General features: G+C 36.1%; 3 protein-coding genes across 3 annotated transcripts; all 3 read left to right on the forward strand.

The window, feature by feature from the left end:
* The first annotated feature begins 3,495 nt into the window (after positions 1-3,495).
* Positions 3,496-4,677, forward strand: LOC139887763 (uncharacterized). Its single transcript, XM_071870820.1, has one exon. The coding sequence runs from the start codon at positions 3,496-3,498 to the stop codon at positions 4,675-4,677; it is 1,182 nt and encodes a 393-aa protein (XP_071726921.1).
* A 1,429-nt stretch (positions 4,678-6,106) lies between these two features.
* LOC139887764 (uncharacterized) lies at positions 6,107-6,868 on the forward strand. The gene has a single exon (XM_071870821.1). The coding sequence runs from the start codon at positions 6,107-6,109 to the stop codon at positions 6,866-6,868; it is 762 nt and encodes a 253-aa protein (XP_071726922.1).
* A 437-nt stretch (positions 6,869-7,305) lies between these two features.
* On the forward strand, positions 7,306-17,761 carry LOC139890702 (phospholipase A2-alpha-like). Its single transcript, XM_071873610.1, has 4 exons — positions 7,306-7,430; positions 7,506-7,548; positions 7,650-7,775; positions 17,233-17,761. The coding sequence occupies exons 1-4, from the start codon at positions 7,323-7,325 to the stop codon at positions 17,406-17,408; spliced, it is 453 nt and encodes a 150-aa protein (XP_071729711.1). The 5' UTR covers positions 7,306-7,322; the 3' UTR covers positions 17,409-17,761.
* Positions 17,762-22,004: the final 4,243 nt, after the last annotated feature.

The following is a 22,004-nucleotide window of genomic DNA, read 5'->3' on the forward strand; positions in this document are numbered from 1 at the left end:
ACGATGAAGTGGAAGATGGAGAATCTAAGTGTCATGCTATGGGGGACAGCTTTAATAAAGATAATAATGACAGTGATAAGATCAAAAAATTCCGCGTGGATGTTGAACAGGGAAGCGTTGAAGAAAACAAAAAAGAAGAAAGTGAAAAGTTGGGCAATCAGCACGCTCAAAACATTATTTTATTAATGAGTCATCGGTTGTTGAGGAGACCCCAATTAATAACCCTGTTCAAAACCGTGATACAAGCCCAATGGACCATGATAAATCTACTAAGCCCACTAAAACAACCATAAAATCAACCAAATTCGAGCCACAAAATTCCAAACCCAAATTTGATGATCCCAGTTGTAAACCTGTCTCCAACAACGAGCCCATTATATCAGTTAATCCAGTCGAGCCCATTAACGTAGAACCCAATTCACCTCCTTTTGATACCAACATCGAGCCCAATTTTATCAAACCTAAACCTAAATCTTTTGAGCCCACTACCAAACTCCACTCTTCACCCAACACCGATACGAACCTTGAGCCGATTACTGTTAACCCTTGTGAGAAAGGTAAAGCTGACCACAATCCATTCATAAACATCACCAAGCCTTATTCCAAACACAACGATGATTCGGATAACCTTTGCCAGGATCATGCTCATGAGATTCAATCGAATAATATTAATTTGGGGTCCTCTTTCATTGGAAGATTATTCAGTCAAGATTATACTCAGGAAGTCAGGAGGAATGTTAATCATGTCGAGAAATCTAAAGCTACATCCTTCAAACGCAAACCGGACAATACATCATCCAATTCAAACGACAATCGAAGCAGGTCCATCAAATCAAGTAAATCTCGAGACTTTAAGTGGCCAAGCCTTAGGAAGTGGTCGGCTTCTTCGAGAATTTTACACACAAAGACAATGGCTAGAAAAGTGAATCAACCAATTGCGATGCAACCGAGTTCAAACGGTATCAGTAATAAGAGCAATAGGGGTATTGGGTCGGCGTTATCAGGTGAGAGTATCGAAGTAAGAGAAATCGGGAACAAAATCGGAGTCAGATGGTCCACTAAAGCACAACAATGAGCCAATTCAGGTAATCGTGTTCTTTTATTTGTCCCAATGAAGATTCTTTCTTTGAATATAAGAGGTTTGGGGAATGTCGGGAAAAGGAAAATTGGTTGGATAAAAAAACTTGTCGCGGTTCAAAAGCCAGACATCATGCTATTACAGGAAACAAAGAGTAAAAAGATATCAGATTGTTGGATAGAATATATTTGGGGTGATTCTGAATTCGGTTATGTATTTAAAAGTGCAAAGGGATTTTCAGGTGGATTGATTACTATTTGGAACACAAATGTATTTACTCTTGATCAAGCAGTAGAAAAAAACAACTTCGTGGCAATCAAAGGTTGTTGGGTTGGGCAAAAAAATGATACAGTGATCGTAAACGTCTATGGGCCTCATAAGGATGATTTAAAGCAAAAAATGTGGGAGGATCTAGAGATGCTTATGCAGATAGATAATGTCTCATGGGTTTTAGGAGGAGATTTCAATGAGGTTAGAAATGAGGAGGAACGAAGAAATTGTGTGTTCCACGAAAACCGAGCAAAAATGTTCAATGAATTTATTTACAAGAATGGATTGATCGATGTTCCATTAGGAGGTAAGAATTTCACAAGAATTAGTGATGATGGGATTAAGTTTAGCAAGATTGATAGGTTTATTGTATCGGAAAATTTCTGCTCATTGTGGGAGAACATTTCAGCATGTGTATTAGATAGAATGCATACCGATCACTGCCCGATTGTCTTGAAGAATACAGACATGGATTTTGGTCCGAAACCAACTAGGATTTTTGATGCTTGGATGGATGCAGATGGTTTTATGGATGAGGTCAGAGAGGCTTGGAGCAAAGATGTGTTCGGTTCAAGGCCGGATTGTATTTTTAGAGATAAACTTAAGAACGTAAAGGATTGTCTTCGAAAGAAACATGGGTCAAGCTATTGTATTTTGGAGGAAGATATTCGAAATTTGCAAGAAAAGGTCTCAAATCTAGAAATTAAAGCTGATATGGGGCTTCTAGATGAGGACGAGACACGTGAATGGTTGGAGACCAGAAGGAGATGGATCCAAAAGGATAAAGAGAAAGCCGAGATATTAAAACAAAAGGCTAGAATCAAATGGGCGGTCGAGGGAGATGAGAATAGCAAATACTTTCACGCTATTATTAAAAGAAGAACAAACAAAAACAATATACTAGGGCTTAACATCAATGGAGTGTGGTGTGAAATTCCGTCTGTTATAAAAAATGAAGCATTTAGTCACTTTAAAAAACTGTACGATATGCAGAATCAAAGGGAAGCAGAATTTGAGGTTTCGAATTTGAAGAAGCTGAGTTGTGTGGAAGCAGAAAGTATTGAGGCCCCATTTTCCGAATCTGAAATATTACAAGCAATCAAAAGCTGTTGTGCGGCGAAGGCGCCGGATGGTTTTAATCTCAAGTTTTATACAGTGTGTTGGGATATTATTAAAGATGATTTAATCAAAGCTTTTCAATGGTTTTGGGAGAATGGTGAAATATCGAGGGGTTGTAACGCTTCTTTCATTTCGTTAATCCCAAAGAAAAAGGACCCCTTAAATCTTTCTGATTTCCGGCCTATTAGCCTTATCGGGAGTTTCTATAAAATTTTATCCAAGATGCTATCCACTAGGCTGAGAAAAGTAATGGGGAGTATTATTGGAGAAGAACAATGCGCATTCGTAAAAGGTCGTCATATCCTAGATGGTATTCTGATCGCGAACGAAGCCGTGAATGACCTAATTGGAAATCGAAAGAAAAGTTTCATATTTAAGGCAGACTTCGAGAAAGCGTTCGATAGCATTAATTGGGATTATTTATTTGAGATAATACGGGGCATGGGATTTGGTAACAAATGGTTAAAGTGGATTCAGGCATGCCTACGGTCAACTTCGATATCGATATTAGTCAATGGCTCCCCGACAAAAGAGTTTAACATGAAAAAGGGAGTAAGGCAAGGGGATCCGTTATCTCCTTATCTATTCATAATAGCGGCCGAGGGTTTAAATGTGCTAATAAATAGAGCGGTTGAATGTTCTATCTTTAAAGGTGTCGAAATAGGAAACGAGAAGATTATATTATCTCATCTCCGAAGATTCGATCTTTTTCGGTGAATGGAACAAACGAAACTTGCGTAACTTAATAAAGCTTCTGAAATGTTTTGAGGACATGTCGGGTCTAAAAATCAATTTAAATAAAAGTTGCATTATAGGCACAGGTATGAGTACGTTGGAGGTCAATGAAATGGCAACTTGGGTGGGATGTAAGGCGGAAAAACTCCCGTTTAATTATCTTGGGCTCCCTATTGGCGCAAATATGAGAAGGTTAAAAGAATGGGACCCGATAATCGATAAGTTTCAAAAACGGTTAGCCGAGTGGAAAGCTCGATCGATGTCGTTTGGCGGTCGTTTAACAATTATAAAATATGTCTTGGGAAAAATGGGATTTAATTGCACTTCCTTACGATAAGGGCGGGCTTAATGTGGGTTCTCTTAAGGCTAAAAACTTGGCTTTACTAGGGAAATGGTGGTGGAAGTTTAAAACTTCCAAAGACACTTTGTGGATTCGGATTATAAAAAGCATATTTGGGATTGAAGGGGGGTTGGGAAACTGTTCTAATATGGCTAATCTAAAAGCAAATAATTCAACCTGGAAATATATTATGCAAGTGGGTAGGGATATTGATAATCTTGGCATCAATTTCACTAATTCTTTCATAAAAAAGATCGCGGATGGAAAACTAACACAATTTTGGAAAGAGCGTTGGTGTGGTGATCAAATTTTCAAAGACAGGTTCCAAAGGCTGTTTAGGCTCGAGAAAGAACAAAATGCTACTGTTTTTGATAGAATTCGCAGAGTGGAAGACAAGCTAACATTTTCATGGAATTGGTCAAGGGAGCTTTCGGGTCGGTTAGTTGGGGAGCTGCAGAACCTGAGTGATTTAATTTCTCAGCAGTTTTTCAATGGCAAAGAGCAAGATTCTTGGGCATGGTCTCTCTCTACAAATGGTATTCTCACCACAAAGGTACTATCTTCTCTGATAGAAGATTCAATTTTACCAAGTGGGAGTACAATAGTTAAAACTTTCAGAAACAAATTAGTCCCAAGTAAAGTTGAATTTTTTGTGTGGAGGACAAGAAGGAAAAGAATTCCGGTTAGGGTCGAACTAGATAAACGAGGCATTGATTTAGATTCGGTGAGATGTCCCGTATGTGATGAGGATATTGAAACGGTGGAGCATTCCATCATTCTTTGTAAACGGGCGGCGGCTATTTGGTCTAAGGTTTTCTCGTGGTGGAACCTAGGAACTCCTTCAAATCAGTGCATCGATGAGATATTCAAGGGTGATCATAGTAACATATCTTCTGATATGGGTGCAGTTTTGTGGCAAGCAACCAAATTCGGGTATGTGATTTGGAATCATAGGAATAAATCTACTTTCGGGAAAGAAAAGTCGAGTAGTGCATCAATTTTCAACGAGATTCAGGTGTTAAGTCATACTTGGATTTCGAGCAGGTTAAAAAAGTTTTCGGTGGACTGGCACAAGTGGTTCTACAATCCGAAGTCGTTTGTTTCAAATGATGTGTGTAAAACTGGAATAGGCTAGTTCTTTTAGCTCATTCCATTTGTATTTCGGTTTTTATCAGTGGCATATACACATTTGTGCTCTCTGATGTATTTTTGTAACTTTATATATTAATTTAATTTTGTTGCCTTTCAAAAAAAAAAAAAAAAAAAAAAAAAAAAAAAAAAAAAAAAACTATAATGTCTTTTAACTCGGCACATGTCACCATTGCATGTGGGTCATAACGTTAGGTCGGGCTATATAACAAAGTTTTATGTCGGTTTGTTATACTACTCCGTATTAGTTTAGATATTAAAAAGCATAAATAGGTTTGCAAGCCACCTATTTAAATATATAATAAAAGGTTTACGAAACATTCTAATAGGTATTATCATAATCAATTTCTTTATAACACAACTTTGCATTCTTTGATTCAAATTTTACATATAACTTTCATACATTTTATCCATAGCAAATAGCAAGTTTAAACTTAAAATACCATACGAAAGATAATTTCAACACGATATATCGCACTCGTATCATTGTATTCATTCAACATCGACCATCTCCAACTATCGCATGCATACAAATCATTCATCATAGTGCATATCCATCAATATATCACCACATCTCTCCTTGTACCATCAACCCATTTATTCAAATCATTTCATTTGTTAAAATGTTAGCCATCAAGTGAAAGTTTAGTTAAATGTATCATCTTTATTTTATTTAATACAACATAAATTGCATAAATATCTACAAGTCAAATTATAGTTGTACCTATTATTTACTATTCAGTAGCCAAAATTTTAATATAATTTAACAAAACCTTCTATAGACCTATATACACTTGTACAAAAAGGTATACATACTTATGTGTAGCATACTTCCTTGTGGGTTAATGTAATTAAAAGCATTTATGGAGATTCGGGGTCTTTCCTTCCGGGTTGGGGTATCTCTTCATCTTTATCTAACACTACTTGGAGTGATGTTATCAAAACAGGTTGTGCGATTGATGGCCTTGGTGTGCAATTCACGAACAAAGGCGGACCTAGTGTATTAAGGAGAAAGGGGGGGGGGGGGGGGGGGGGGGGGGGGGGGGGGGGGGCGCCCCGGTGGATTTCGAAATTTTAGTGCAAATTTTTTCGGTTTTTCTTTTTTGCCCCCGGTGGAAATTTTTTTTGCCCCAAACCTTTCATATCTTGCACCAAAACCTTCGTATTTTTCCCAAAAACCTTCAAATTTTGCGCAAAAAACTCTATATTTTGCAACAAAAAAATTCCCTACGTTTTAAAAAAAAATTCGCCCCCGGTGAAAAAAATTTCTGGATCCGCCACTGTTCACGAAGTCATTTACTAAGGTGATCGGTAATGGTAAGAGTACTTCTTTTTGGAGCGATGTGTGGATTGGGGATAAACCGTTAAAGGAGGTTTTCAAAAGATTGGTGCGGCTTGATTCTTCTCCAAATGCGATGGTGGCCGATAGAGTGAGATGGAATGGTAACACCCTTGTTCCGGTTTGGCAATGGTCTCGGGTAATTTCAGGAAGAACCAGCGGGGAGCTTACGGATCTAGAACAAATGTTATCGTCTGCAGCAACACCGCCAAGTGACAAAGATGATAGTTGGGTATGGAAATTGTGCGGATCCGGTATCTTCTCTACCAAAGCGTTAACAAAGTTACTTATGGTTTCATGTTTTCCTCCAAATTCGACGAACTTGGCTACTTTGAAAAATAAATTGGTTCCTATTAAAGTTGGTGTTTTCATATGGAGGGCTAGAAGGAATAGAATCCCCGTTTTGTTTGAACTTGATAAACGGGGCATTGACTTACATTCCGTACTTTGCCCGCTATGTGATAACACTATTGAGTCAGTTGATCATACACTTTTCTCGTGTCCAAAGGTGCGTGAAATTTGGGTGAAAATCTATAAATGGTGGGGGATGAATGCGGCTTCTTATGGTCTTATATCCTTAGAAGGACTTTATCGAGGGGAAACAACGTTTCAATGCTCGGATTTGGGTGCGAAAGTTTGGCAAGCTATGGTGTGGACTTCCTTTTATCTCATTTGGAAAAACCGGAATCAAAAAGTGTTCAACAAATCATGTTGGTCTTCTCCGGTGGCCCTAAATGAAATACAAGTGAAGAGTTTTGAATGGATTGCGAAAAGGTGTAAAACGAAGAATATTGAGTGGCTCGATTGGCTTCAAAATCCGTCTAGTCTTGTTGTTTAATCCTTATTATTTTGAGCTTGTATAGATGTGATAACTAGATACTATTGGTAAGATTCTAGCTCGGTATTTTATTGTTAGTGTCTTGTGAGAACCTTTGTAATATTTTGAGATTTATATAATAAATTGCCGTTAAAAAAAAAAAATTGTGTAGCCTACTAACTTCTGTATATATGATCATGCAAGTCCAAATTCCAAATCCTCATACAAGTTGTCAAAATGCAAGAATGTGAACTTCAGACCAACACCACATAATATACCCAAAAACATGTCACGAGACTCCCTATTACACCAAGCATTCATACCCCACCCGGGCCCACCCTACCCCACCGGACCCACCTTACCGGATCCTACTCAGCCACCCACCCCTTATCCCCCAACCATCTTTTCCTATAAGTTTGAGCTTTTACTTTTAAGCAAAACTATGCTTCACATTTCAGATCTCTTTGTTTCTTCTATGGCTTCATCTTTACTTCTTTTCATTTCCATTCTCACCCTCAATCTTTCTTCTATTTCCATTATTGCCCTTAAGGTTCATGTTGGTGCTGATACTAGCCTTAATTTAGTAAGCTTTATTCTTCACTGAATTTCTTAGCATCTAATTTTAATTATATTTACATTTTTTATTTTTAATATACAGTCTAAAGAGTGTAGCAAAACATGTGAATCCTCCTTTTGCAAAGGTAGAAATCAATAATGTTTTTTTTAATAAGCAGGTAGTTTTATTCAGTTATTCTAATAATAATAAATAAAATAAATAAAATCATTTTGCATATTTTGTTAGTGCCACCATTGCTGAGATATGGAAAATACTGTGGAATATTATACAGTGGATGCCCAGGAGAGAAGCCATGTGATGAACTTGATGCATGTTGTATGAAACATGATGCTTGCATTTCAGCCAATAACAGTTAGTATTATTTCTACCATATTTATCACGTTCTTGTTGATTTCATTTTTTTTTTTTTTGACAAAAAAATTTACTATTAAAATTAGAATACCTTCATCAATAAATGAAGTATTCTATAAACTGATACAACATTCCGACGACCGTTAAGGCTCGAAAAAAATAAACAATCTCGAAAGACCTAAGATGTAACTAACTCAAACCTAGCCAAAATTAGAATGGTCATACAACTATTAAAGAGCTAAGATGTAAATAACTCAAAGGCTCGAAAAATTAATATTGGAATATCTTGTTGATTTCATGATTAAAGAAAGATTCAGCATATTAATTGTTAGTAGAATCAGTATATAAATTTTGTTGCTTTTTGGTTGGTACTCAATTATTATAAGTATATATATATATATATATATATATATATATATATATATATATATATATATATATATATATATATATATATATATATATATATATATATATCAATCAAATAGTATAATTTTGTCCTAAAACTTCTCCAAAAATAAAGTGTGCTTTTTGTATGCTTACAAATATATGAATTTGAAATTTAGTGAGTCCAAAATGAAATTCAAAACAATAGCGACCTAAAACCCTACATGTGAGTACTATGCAATATGGAACTTGCGAACTGATTTCGAACTTTATTTTGGCATATAAATATATTATGAAGTAATAAATAGATATAGGTAATCATATGTTTCTAATGAATGTATGTATTTTATTTTATTTTATTTTTTTAACGGCAAAGAAAGTATGTATTATATATATCAACACGAAATAATTACAATAATGTCACGCTTACAAAAACGGAATTACATCTAGGAAAACAAAACGACAAATATATAACCGAGATAGTAAGACTCCACAAGTGTGCAGGAAAACGCCGTAGTCCGTTCATTATCATTAAGGTCGAGATTGGACTTGAGAAGAATTAACTAAACAAGCTGGAGTGGGGACAGAGCACAGTGTTGGAAATTCAACGACAAAGCCCCCTGATCCACCTCAAATTCTCTCGACCAAAACGACTACTCCAGGAGTGGGGCAAAAAACCTGCGTGGAGAACAATTAATTAACCTATCCCGGATCTCCTAGAAGATAAAGCTAGCGAATCATAACCTCGTGGATTTGCAAGCCAGACATCCCATTCAATATTGGTGCCTTTGATCCTATTAGAGATCCATTCGAAGCATTTAAGTTGGATGTCTTTGAATACCATTGCGCATGTCGGTTTTATCTTAGTGAAAGTGAAAGCGTTCCTACTTTTCCAAATCATGTATCCCGTAACCCATTCCGTAGCTTGCCACAACAGTTTTCCCAAGTCGGAGGTGAAGTTATATCCATTTCCAAGAAAAGATTCATTTATACCCAAGTTTGTAAAAGGGCCGAGCTTCCATCAATCATAGACACGATTCCAAATGTCAAAAGCGAAAGTGCATAAGATGATGGAGTGCTCTACTGATTCCAAACCATTGTCACAAACCGGACAACGTACCGTACCCAAGTCCATACCTCTCTTGTCAAGTTCAACTCTTGTAGGTAACCTTTTGTGTCGAGTACGCCAAATAAACAACTCAACTTTGAGGGGGACCAGTTTGTTGCGGAGCGACTTTATGCTCACGGTTGCGATGTCAGGGCTGCTCCGGACCAGAATATCCGTAAGCTTGTGAACCGAAAACGAGCCATCCTTACTCCAAGACCATGACCATTCTTCTTTACCTGAGCTACACGGGACAAAACTAGATAAAAGATTAGTAAGAGTGGTGAGGTCCCCGGCCAATCTCCCCGAGATATCGCGGGACCAACACCACGTGGCATGAAAGTTCCCGCCCTCCCATCTCGCCCGGTCAAGAATTGTGGCAAATTTATTTGTGTCTAGTCTATAAAGCCTATTAAATTTGTCTTTAAGAACCATTTCCCCAAGCCATAATTCATCCCAAAAACATGTACTAGACCCATCTACGACTCTTTTTTTGAAAGAATTAGCGAAAGCGGAGTTTGCATTAAAGATATTTTTACCCACCTTAAGGATACCCGCCCAAGTAGAAGAAGCTCGTGAGGAAGGGGGAGAAAAAGAAGTGTTAAGGCCCCCGTCCTCCCCGTAAATATTTTTAATAATAGACACCCAAAGTGAGTCATTCTCATGTTTAAACCGCCACCACCATTTTGCAAGTAAGGCACGATTTTTAAACGCAAGAGGGGTAATATCTAACCCACCAAATTCACGAGGCTTAAGACAAGTATCCCATTTAACCCATGCCATTTTTGAGACCTCGGAAGATCCGCCCCAAAAAAACCGATGTCTCAACCCCTCAAGTTTATCAATAACACAAGACGGGGATATGTAAAGCGAAAAGAAATAAAGAGGTAGACTAGATAATACCGATTTAATTAATGTAAGTCTACCACCATACGAGAGGGATCTAGCTTTCCAATCCGCCAGCCTCTTACCAAACTTGTCAAATACCGGATCCCATGACTTCGAGAGTTTCATCGACGATCCAAGTGGAAGCCCAAGGTAGGTAATAGGGAGTGTACCTGCTGCGCACCCAAGCCAGGCCGCCATATTTTCCGTTTCAACTTTTGAGACCCCGAGTCCATAAACACAGCTCTTATGAAAATTGATTTTTAGTCCCGATGTCAATTCAAAGCACTTAAGAATTTTAGTAAGATTTTGCACATTACGCCTATCCCATTCACCAAAAAATATAGTGTCGTCCGCGTATTGCAAATGCGTGACCTGTAATTCCCTCCGCCCAATTGGGATCCCAGAAAATCGGCTATGAAGTGCAGCAGATTTAATTAGATGGTTCAAACCTTTGGCTACCATGATAAAAAGATAAGGGGAGAGGGGATCCCCTTGCCTCACGCCTTTCTGAAGAGAAAATTCTTTAGTTGGGGAACCGTTGACCAAAATCGAAATGGAAGCGGAAGAAAGACTTGCGAAGATCCATTGTCTCCATCGAAGACCGAATCCCATTAACTCCATGATTTCCATTAGAAAGTCCCAACTAATGCTATCAAAAGCCTTCTCAAAGTCAACTTTAAAAAAGAAGCCTTTTCTTTTGGTTACTTTGATATCATGAAGGACTTCATTCGCAATTAACACGCCATCAAGAATATAACGATTTTTAATATAAGCACTTTGTTCGAAACCGATAACCGAAGAAATAACCCTTTGTAGCCTTTTGGTCAAAACCTTAGATAGAACTTTATAAAGGCTCCTGATTAAACTGATAGGACGATAATCACCAAATCCCTGTGGGTCATTTTTTTTCGGGAGTAATGCAACAAAAGAGGAATTACAACCTTTAGAGATCTCACCAACCTCCCAAAAACGAGTGAATACCGCGAGAAGGTCTTCTTTGACAACGTCCCAATATTTTGAGAAAAATTTCATGTTAAAACCATCGGGTCCGGGGGCCTTTTCACCCCCACATTCTAATATAGCAACATGGATTTCAGAGAGTGTAAAAGGAGATTCAAGGTTCGACGCCTCCTCATCATTAAGTCGTTTGCTCAGGGGGCCACGAATTTTGAAGGTACGAGAATTATGTTCACTAAAATGATTTTTGAAGTATGTGAATGCCGCCATTTTGATGTCCTCTGGGTTCTCGATCCATAAGCCATTTGAATTTATACCCCTTATGTTGTTTTTGTTTTGCCTCCTTTTAATACACGAATGAAAAAATTTGTTATTTTCATCCCCTTCCGTAACCCATTTAATCCTTGCCTTTTGTTTCAATATATCGACTTTCTCCTTATCCTTTTTAAGCCACTTTTTTTTCGAATCTAACCAAGATGCAATTTCAACTTCCGAAAGGTCACGAGTACCGATGATGTTTTCCCACTCAGAGATTTCTTTATGAAGTGAGTCAATTTCGGCATTTAGACTATTATATTTAGGATTACATTTTTCCTTCAACACCCCTTTTACGTTCTTAAGTTTATCACGAAATACACAATCAGCCCTTGGATTACAAATGGTAACTTTCCATGCATCTTTTATCAAATCATCACATTTATCATCTTCGAACCAGTTGTTGAAAATCCTAATAGGTTTCGGCCCGAAGTCATTATTCATATCCTTCAAAACGATTGGGCAATGGTCGGAGTAATCCCTATCGAGAGTACATGCAGAAATTCCATCCCATGATGCATAACACGCTTCCGAGACTAAGAACCTGTCAAGTTTACTATATTTCAAACCGTCGTCACTAATCCTAGTAAACTTCATTCCCCCCAATGGAATTTCAATGAGATTAGCTTTGTCAATGAAATCGTTGAACATCTTTGCTCTACTTTCGATAAATTCGCAATTTTTCCTTTCCGCTCTGCGCCTTACTTCATTAAAATCGCCACAGAAAACCCAATCATCAATATCCACCTGCATAATATTGTCAAGACTATCCCAAAATTTTTGTTTCAATTGATCATTATGTGGCCCATAAACGTTTAATATAATGGAGTCCGCCATTTTGCCCACCCATCGACCTCGTATACCCAAGAAAAATTCTCTTTCAACCGCCCCGGTCACACAAAATCTAGTAGGGTTCCAAATTAAAATTGACCCGCCCGATAACCCCACCGATGGTTTAAAGATATATTCAAAATTTTTGTTACCCCATAACAACTCAATCATAAAATCAGTAACACTTTTTCTTTTGGATTCTTGAATTGCAAAAATGTCCGGATTATGAAAACGAATTAATTTTTTAATCCAATTAAATTTTTCTTTTTCAAGTTTCCCGAGCCCACGTACGTTTAACGATATTATCTTCATTTTAAACACATAAATAAAGAGAAAACGAAAGAAGGGTAAAGTTACTTCCCTGACGGAGCCCCGATCCACTCAAGCCCAATGTCGTGTCCGAAATCTTTTAAGCCCAAGCTACAATTCGATAGCGATTGTTCGTTACTAGAAGCAGGATTGTTTGGAGCTCTGATCCTTGAAACCTTACATTCCTTCTCAGAATTAATTGAACCGGTCCTATTGGAACCCCCATTACAGTCGTTTGCTAGATTTTGATCAACAGGACCCATGACAGAAACATTCGGCTCAGCCTGGGCTGGAACACAATTAGTATCAGTTGGAGTATTGGAGTTGACATCTTTATTATTCATGGTGTCATTGATCTCGTTGTCACTTTCTTTATCTCGTTTATGTAATTCGTGCGTATATCGTGGGGTCGGTTGAAAACCTGGAGGGCAGTCAACATCCACATGTCCCACAGCATTACCTTGAATGTTATCGTTATCACCTGTAGGATTAAGGATAGAATTGTCCTTTTTTTCAACGTTCGACACATATGGTGAGTCGGGTGTGAACTTAGGAATGGGAGGAGGCCCGTCTTGAAATCCAGGCCCGTGAGAATTGTTGGGCTGGACAGTTGCGATGTTCTCGCCACCTTTTGGAACATTATCGAATATTATTTGTTCCAACACAAAATTATCGTTGACAGTAACATTTTCCGAACCTGTAATATCACCGCAAGCCCTCTGGGCCAGCCCTTCAGCAGACATTTGGGCTAATCCCATATCATTCATTTTTTGGTCCACCTCATTTGAATGTTCATTAACAGAATGATTATCGATATTGTTAACAGAGGATGTACCATTCACATGTTCTTTAATAGGACCAACAAATGAGCTTTCAGCCACCCAACATTTTGAATTATTGTCACCTGGTTCAACCTCATTAGTCTTTAAATTCGGTTTATGATTAAAGAAGTCATCAGAGAAGTCTGATTTTGATTCATCATCAAAATTTGCATATTCGACATTACCCGGTAACTCAGACTCCGATATCCCATCACTTCCATCACTTTCCACGTGATCTGGGTTAACATTAACTTCGAAAATCCCATTGGTTTCTTCCATTACATAAGCAAAAAAGATGGAACTATCGGATGTGACACGCACAATGTCATGCACCAAGTGTGCATCTCGTAACTTAACTAATACTTTAGCTACAACGAGATTTTGGTTACCTTTTAAAGAACAATTCGAAAAGTCAATAGGTTCGCCCCACCATTTTGCGATGGCAGTAAATGTTTTTTCGTTCCAAAACTGGACAGGAATACCCGTGATTTTTAACCATGTAATTCGACCTTGGTATGAGTGGTTTTCATCCCATTTACGAATGTTGGTCATCCATTTGTGGATACAATGGTGTTTCGCATTAAGAATAGATGAAGCTTGCTCCTCGGACTCAAAGATGAACATAACTTCCATCCCACCAAGATACTTTACCTGAACATTATTCAGATTCTCCATTTCGCACAAAAATAAGATATGTTCAAGATATTCAAGTTTGAGGATGGTACCGATAATAGCTTTATTCAGGATTTCAGTGTCATTATGTTTATCCACAACGGAGATTTCTCTAAATTTACCATTGCAGTCCCAACGATTGAACCACCCGATGCTAGTTAGTTCTTTCGTGATATCACTAGTGTATCCGTCCATATTCCCAACCACCTTGTTAAACGGACGCCCATCAGTGAACCCCTTATTCGGAATGGTATGATGATTAGGTAGAGACGATGAAACGGGTTTTGTAGAAGGGGGTTGTATAGGTTTATCATTCGAGGCAGAAGCTTTTCGATCAAGGGCCTTATAAGCCTTTAGCCACCCATTACCAAGATTTATGGAGTTTAGTCGTTTAAGCAAGAAGTTAAGGTCGGTAACGTCAATGAATTTAACAAAAGCGAAATTATTACCGTTTCTTAATCTTTTCGTGAAGGGTATGAAGATGTCGTGTACATTCCCATACCTGCTAATGAAGCAACGGAGATCAATCTTGCTCCATGAATCTGGGAATCCGAAAACCATAACCGATGTGATAGGCGCTGATGCCGGGACATGTTTTGGGGAGAAAGGTTCGTGAACTCGAGAGCTAGATGGTTGGTTCAGTGCAATGTTGTTAGGAAAAGTGGCTGCACTTTTAGGGTTTGTAGGTTTGGTTGCTTGTTTTGGGTTTGTGGTATTGGGGTTTGTAGTATTCTCTGTATGGTTAGGGTTAGGGTTAGTCGATGTAGATGGCACCCATTTCTGTTTGTATACCGGATGATGTGTGTTTGGATTACCAAAACGGTGGATCAGGTTTCTTGCAAACGAGTGATTAGTAGAGAGTTTTTTGTTGGCTTTTCGCCTTCTTTCAACCAACACCCACACCTCATCAGCCGAGGGATTAGGAAAAGTCGATGGGGGATTGTGATTATTCTGATGGTTATATTGACGAGATGATTGCGCAGGTAGTGGATGAAGACGACGATGGCGGCCAACAGTGGCCGGAGTAAAAGGCGAGGTTGGAATATTAAACGCCATCCGAGAGGCCATGACTTGCTATTTTTTGTTGATTTGAATAAAACACAGATCGATTTTTTGTTGATTAGATTCCTTAATTCATTGTAGCTTTCGTGGATCTGATCTTGGAAATGGAGTCGTAATCTAAGCCCGTAACTCCTTCCTGTTCGTTCATGTTCTTCAAGCCCTCCCTAAATGTTCTTCGTGAATTTTTTTATTTTTTTTTTTTTTTATCACTAACCGATGTGTAAAAGCAAAAACTTTAAACAAATAATCAACATAATACACGCGTACAAAACAAAAGATTCATGATTCAATTGCTAAAATAGCAGATCTCGAGTATATGATCATAGCTACATATACATACATATATAAGCTGTGATTCTAGAAACGTAGGAGAAATTAAATTAAAGAAAAAAAATATGGAAATAGCAAAACTCACCTGATCATGTAGTTGATTGTTGTTGAATCTGTTCATGGGTTTTGTAAAGAATAAAAAAAGATGAATAACCCATTAAAGATCTTGATGATAAATTGATAATTTAACTAAAAAGTTTTGAACTTTGTGGATGATATTTGGACATTTGGTGAAACAGAGAGTATCTACGGTGGTATATCCAGGTCAACCCAACCGGAAGTATTATGTATTTTATGAATTTCATAATCTATTATTAAGTTTTTTTTTTAAAAAAAAAAAAAAAATAGTGACAAGACTTTTAAAATATTTGGAAGTTTTTTATTGATGGACATGTATATACAAATAATTGTTCACTTTTTACGCGAAAATATCTTTAGTCTATCGTGACATATTAAAAATATCTTATGCAAAGTTATACTCCGTACGTATAGATAGTAGAATTGAAGTTTGATTTTTTTTTATTCTCTTTTTGATTAAAAAGTGCAATAATTTATATATAGTAGGTAGAAAAAACAAGACATCTCTTTCACACTTGACGTCACAGAGAATGATTATATATTCAAATTTCATACTAATTAATTAATAAAACAAAATAAATAATTTTTTAAGGATTTACAGTAAAAGGTGCTTTAGCTGATATCATGATGACGTTTGGATTCCTGATTTTCGAGGTTTACCTGCTATGAGTAAGCCGATGAGCACGTTCATTGGGGATTTCTCGTTAAAATAATAAATAAATAATTTGATTAATATAAGCAATAAATATTATGATAATTTAGGTTAATTAAATAATTAACACAATTTATTTTATTTTCTTTAAAAAATGTAAATATAACAAATATGGAAGATTAATCATTTCTGTGGTATAAGTTTTTTGCTGGCTTTTTGTTTGTTAATTTAATGCCCATTATTTTGACAGTGAAAATTTACCAAATTTCAATAAATAAAAGCCACGAAACTCGTTTTTATTCATAGAATGGAGGTTGAGATATTAATGTCTCCCTTCTGGCTTGCCACATTTATTGACTATACCGATATTAAACGAACATAATATTAATTTAATATTTAAATTTAATACTGTATCTAATAATAATAATAATAATAATAATAATAATAATAATAATAATAATAATAATAATAATAATAATAATAATAAATAATATATATGTGTACAATACTATGAACCTTTAAGTTTATATATCAATAAAATTCTTGCTTTTCAAAAAAAAAAAAAAAAAAAAAAAGTTTATGAAATATCTTTTTATTCATTATAAATGCTTATAATTCATGAAAAATAATAACAATAAAATCTTTACAATGATGCAGTAAACCATTTAAGGGACCACATGACTTATTCTCTGCCTCTTACGTACACAATATGTCAATGTATCAATTTAAATCGTCTTTTGTTGTACGTAACTTTTAATTAATCTACCGGAACAAGAAAATTGCAAATTACAGTATCATATACCAAAAAAGGTAGTAGTTTTTTTTTTTTTTTAATTGTCATATACTATACTAATCTATCACGGAGTACTATTATATTATTGATGGGGATGATTCTCACACACACTTTTTTGATCCTCACACACCTATTTTAACCTTTTACTCTTCTAATAATACTCAATTGGTGTGTGAGGATCAAAAAAGTGTGTGTGAGAATCATCCTCTATTATTGATTGATTGATTGATATACATATAAATAAATGTTACGTACAGATGACTACTTGAGTGAGAATTGCAACAAGGGATTGTTGGGATGTGTAGAAAGATTCAAGAAATCAGGAAGCAATACATTTAAAGGAAATACATGTGATGCTAATGATGTAACCTCAACAATTACTCTTGTTATGGATGCTGCTGTTCTTGCAGGCAGATATATTCATAAACCTTGATTTATATCATCATTATTAGTTGCTAATCTCATACCATCGCCATGCATGAACATAATTTGATGTGGCGTAAACGTTGGCCCACATTGTGGATGACGTGGAAATGTGGAAATCGAGTTAACTTCTCAACTAAATTAAGTTGGTTATTAATATTCTTTGAAGCATTAATCTTAGTAATGTTTTTGATCATGTATTTACATATCAAAAAGTTGTTTATAATTAAGTTACAAGTCATGCATTTAGTATTGTATCCTTTATGGGTGTGGCAGTCCTAGTTGTGGAAGTGGGTATGGAAAATCTGTTTACAACAATATGTAAGCCATGTGAGTAGTGATTCAGAATCAATCTTGAAGTAATTAGCGTACTTTCTTGCTGACCAATGTTTGGATTTAATTGTTGGCCCATAACGTCAGTGTGTCTGGTTGGGTGATACTTGATAGTGTTGCTACACTTCAAGTGTACCCACAAGGCCATACCATGACTCTGGATTTGTTATATAATGCATTAATGCTTGACCGTATCAAATAAAAAATGTTCATCTTATTATTTATATATCTTTACAAAAAATAACTACTCCTTATTAAATATAATCAATCAAACTCTATCAATTTATTTTCATTTACAATACAACAATAACAATAACTAATTGCACACATGCGAGGTATGAGGATGTGAGATGTAGACAATCATTTCTTTACCCTAAACTAGAAGAGATGTCGTCTCTCTAAGCATGAGTTAAGAAAAATTCTCCACCCACCGGAAGAGAAAGTCAGCCCCCTCCCTAATCCAGAGTAGATAGATTGCTTCCGTGAGTACCTCCGGCCCAAAAATAAAAAAGTTAGAAAAATAAAAAATAGAAAGTAAAAAACGGGCGCCATGAAAATGGTGGACCAAATTTTCATGGGTTTGAAAGCTGCATGGAAATTAATTTAAGCTCCACGCGGCAGTCAAGTCGCCAATAAATCGATGTTTGTTGTTGCCTCGATTAATAGAGCCAAACAATTTATTTTCATTTGTTACTTTAATATCACTTATATCTTAATTAAGTTCATTTTTTTGGAAAGACCAATTTTTAGTATCGAATACTTTCATTTGACAAGCATGCATGCGCTTTCGGGCGAAAATCTGTACCGCATTACAGGGATTCGAACCTTAAACTATCCCGAGGGGCAGGTGGGTCGGATTTGGCTCCTGAATATGGGTTGGTAAAACCTCCCTGGGGCAATTCAGCTTTCAGGAAATAAATTTCACGGATATTTTTAAGGGGATAGACTCGAACTTGAGACCTCTCTATCACATCCCAATACACAAGTGTAAAAGGGTGAACCACTGGATCAATAGAATAAGTTATACATTAAATCGGGTAAAACTGACATTTTTCAGATATATTTTAAATCCAACAAAAACCTCTTCAAATGCATCTTTTTTGAGAAGGGGAGTTTTTTTTTTTTTTTAAGGCAAACACACACACACACACATACACATACACGAATTTAAACACGAATATATACATGCCCACCACGGGACTCGAACTCCCAACCTATAGGTTGAAGGAGTCAAGTCGATGTTGGTTTTGTTTTTGATAAAAAAAATTGATATGGTTACTTTGTGAAGGATGTTATCCCACATCGGTGGGAGGAAAAAGTTGGAGGTGGATGACTTGGTTATAAAAGGAGGTCATGAGGATCATTCCAACTTGCACCAATCAATACACTTTAAGTATTTGATTATTTCTTTTTTTCTTACCTTTGTTTGAGAGTGGTATTAGTTAAATACTTTGGAGAGTGTAGTTGGCTTAAGAGAGTTGTCTATGTCATTGTAACAATTTGTGATATAGTGAATTTCTCTCTTTGGGGGCCCGTGGTTTTGCTCCCGTTTTAGAGTTTCCACGTTAAATTCTTGTGTTGTGGATTGTTCTTATTTCTCTACTGTTTTTCATTGGGCGTTTGTTGGAAATTAGTGAGGCCGTAATTCCCTAACAACTGGTATCAGAGCGTCAGATTTGGCGGGGGGTCTCGGTTATAGGAGTTAGAGTATGCTCTGTGGTTGCCACGAGAGTGGATCGCCCACATCAGAAACGAGTTCTATTGATCGTATAGGGTATCTGGTTTATATTTTTTCTGATTTGGAGTAAGTGGTGTCAAGAATTTGTAGTGGACCGGGTGTTGGATTTTCCAATTTAACGGATCTGTGCGCCACTCCACTACATCTGTCGGCCAGTCGAAACGTGGGCAAAATCAGAGAAAGTGTTGTTTATAGGATACGGATACGATGTTGAAGTTCAGTCCAATGAGGTTTGATGTAGAGAAATTTGATGGGAGGATCAATTTTCGCTTGTGGCAGTTTCAAGTCAAGGATGTGTTGATTCAGTCCGGGTTACATAAGGCTTTGAAAGGTAAACCCACCTTTGATTCTGGCAGTGATTCTAGCAAGAAGTTTGATGAAGAAGAATGGGATGATATGGATTTGAGGGCGGCAAGTGCGATTCGTTTGTGTCTTGCAAAGAATGTGCTTGCAAATGTGCACGGGTTATCAACGGCTAAGGAACTTTGGGATAAGTTGGAGTAGTTGTACCAGGGCAAGGGCATCTCAAACCGGTTGTGTCTTAAAGAACAGTTATATACTTTGCGTATGGATGAGGGTTTGAAGATTTCAGATCATCTGAGTATTCTTAATGACATTGTTTCGAAACTTGAGGCTATTGGAGTTAAAGTGGAAGATGAAGATAAAGTTTTGAGGCTGATATTATCTTTGTCATTGTCATAACCCGTCCTTATCCACCTGGACGAAGTCATCAACATCTGGTCCCATTGCGAGGTACTGTCCTAAGTATGCCATGAAGGACTCCAAGTAATGTCTTTAAAATGAGCAAATGCACAGCGAAAGACTTAATTCGTGCCTGAGAATAAACATGCTTAAAAGTGTCAACCAAAAGGTTGGTGAGTTCATAGGTTTATCATAACAATCATTTCAATATCTTAATAGACCACAAGATTTCATATACACAAACGTTTTAATAAAAATATTCTAAGTGGTTGAGCACTTGGTAACCATACTTAACATTTAATCAACGTCGCATATTCCCTTTATTATGAAATCTCACTGCACTATACCAAGTGTAGTCACCGAAACGAAGTACTGTGCAACCGTTGAATACTGGTCGTCCAGTCCGGTTGGGGTTGTCAGGCCCGATAGATCTATCAACAGGATTCGCGTTTACAATACCCATGTAAATAGTAGTTACCAAGCTACAGGGAAATATGCCAGTGGTACAACTCAACGTAGAATATACTTTAAGTACTTGTGTCTATTTCGTAAACATTTATAAAAGCAGCGCATGTATTCTCAGCCCAAAAATATATATTGCAAGAGCAATTAAAAAGGGAGCAAATGAAACTCACCTAATGTATTTTCTAGTAAAAATACATATGACGATATTGAACAAGTATAGGGTTGGCCTCGGATTAACGAACCTATATCATTTATATATATATTAACACATAATATGGTAATCGAACAAATTTATATATCATTAGAGATTTAATTGTTATTTTAATTAAGTTTTTCATTAATAATCTTATTAATTATAAAAGTATTAATATAATTATGTTATGTGTAGTAAATATAGTCTTATATAACTAATAGTTATTTGATAAAATAATATTGATAATGATAATAAATAAAAGTTGTTTTATTTTACAATAATAATAATAATAATAATGGTTATTATGATAATGATATTGATAATGTAAAAATAATAATATTAATGTCAAAATAATAATAAGGATAGTAATAATAATAACTTTGATAAAAATGATAATTTCTCTAATAATGATAATATTAATGGTAAAAATGATACTTTTAATACATAGCTTTTAATAAAAATGATACTAATAATAATATTAATGTTATTATTAATAATAATTTTAATAATAATAATAATAATAATAATAATAACAATAATAATAATAATAATAAATAGATAAATAACTACCTTAAGGAAGTAGCCCTAAAAATAATGCCCAAGTCCGGGTTTAAACCCGCGACGTCCCGGTAACCCGATAACACTCCCAAATCACTCCTTTGTCTCAACTTTTCTGATTATATATTCAGGACTTAATTTACTTAACCCGATTTTCTATCTCCTCTTCTTCATCAATTTTCCTTTTTACTTTCATCTTAATTATCATTACTTCCATATCAATTATTATCACCTTAATTATCATCTTATTATCATAATCATAAACATAATAAGTTCGATTATAATAATTAGTATCATTCTTGTTTCTAATTGTACATCACCACCATCGTAATATATCATCTTCATCTAATCAACCCTTTCGGCCCAACTGAAAGTAAATCCTCAGCCCAACTGAAAAGAAGCTGAGTTGGGTCACGGCCCTAATTGGAAACAGAAAATCACAGCCCAACAATTTAAAGTTATTGGCCTGCGGCCCAAGTGAAACTTGTTCATGGTCCAGATTTGTAACAGAACAGTAAACCGTCACTTCTCAACTCTTTTATTATATTATACCGTTAATAAAATCAAGTGGGGGATCTTGATGGTGTTTGTCGACCAACGAAAAAGAGAAAAAAAAT

The sequence above is a fragment of the Rutidosis leptorrhynchoides genome, chromosome 2 (assembly GCF_046630445.1).
Source record: "Rutidosis leptorrhynchoides isolate AG116_Rl617_1_P2 chromosome 2, CSIRO_AGI_Rlap_v1, whole genome shotgun sequence".
NCBI classification, from domain to species: domain Eukaryota; kingdom Viridiplantae; phylum Streptophyta; class Magnoliopsida; order Asterales; family Asteraceae; genus Rutidosis; species Rutidosis leptorrhynchoides.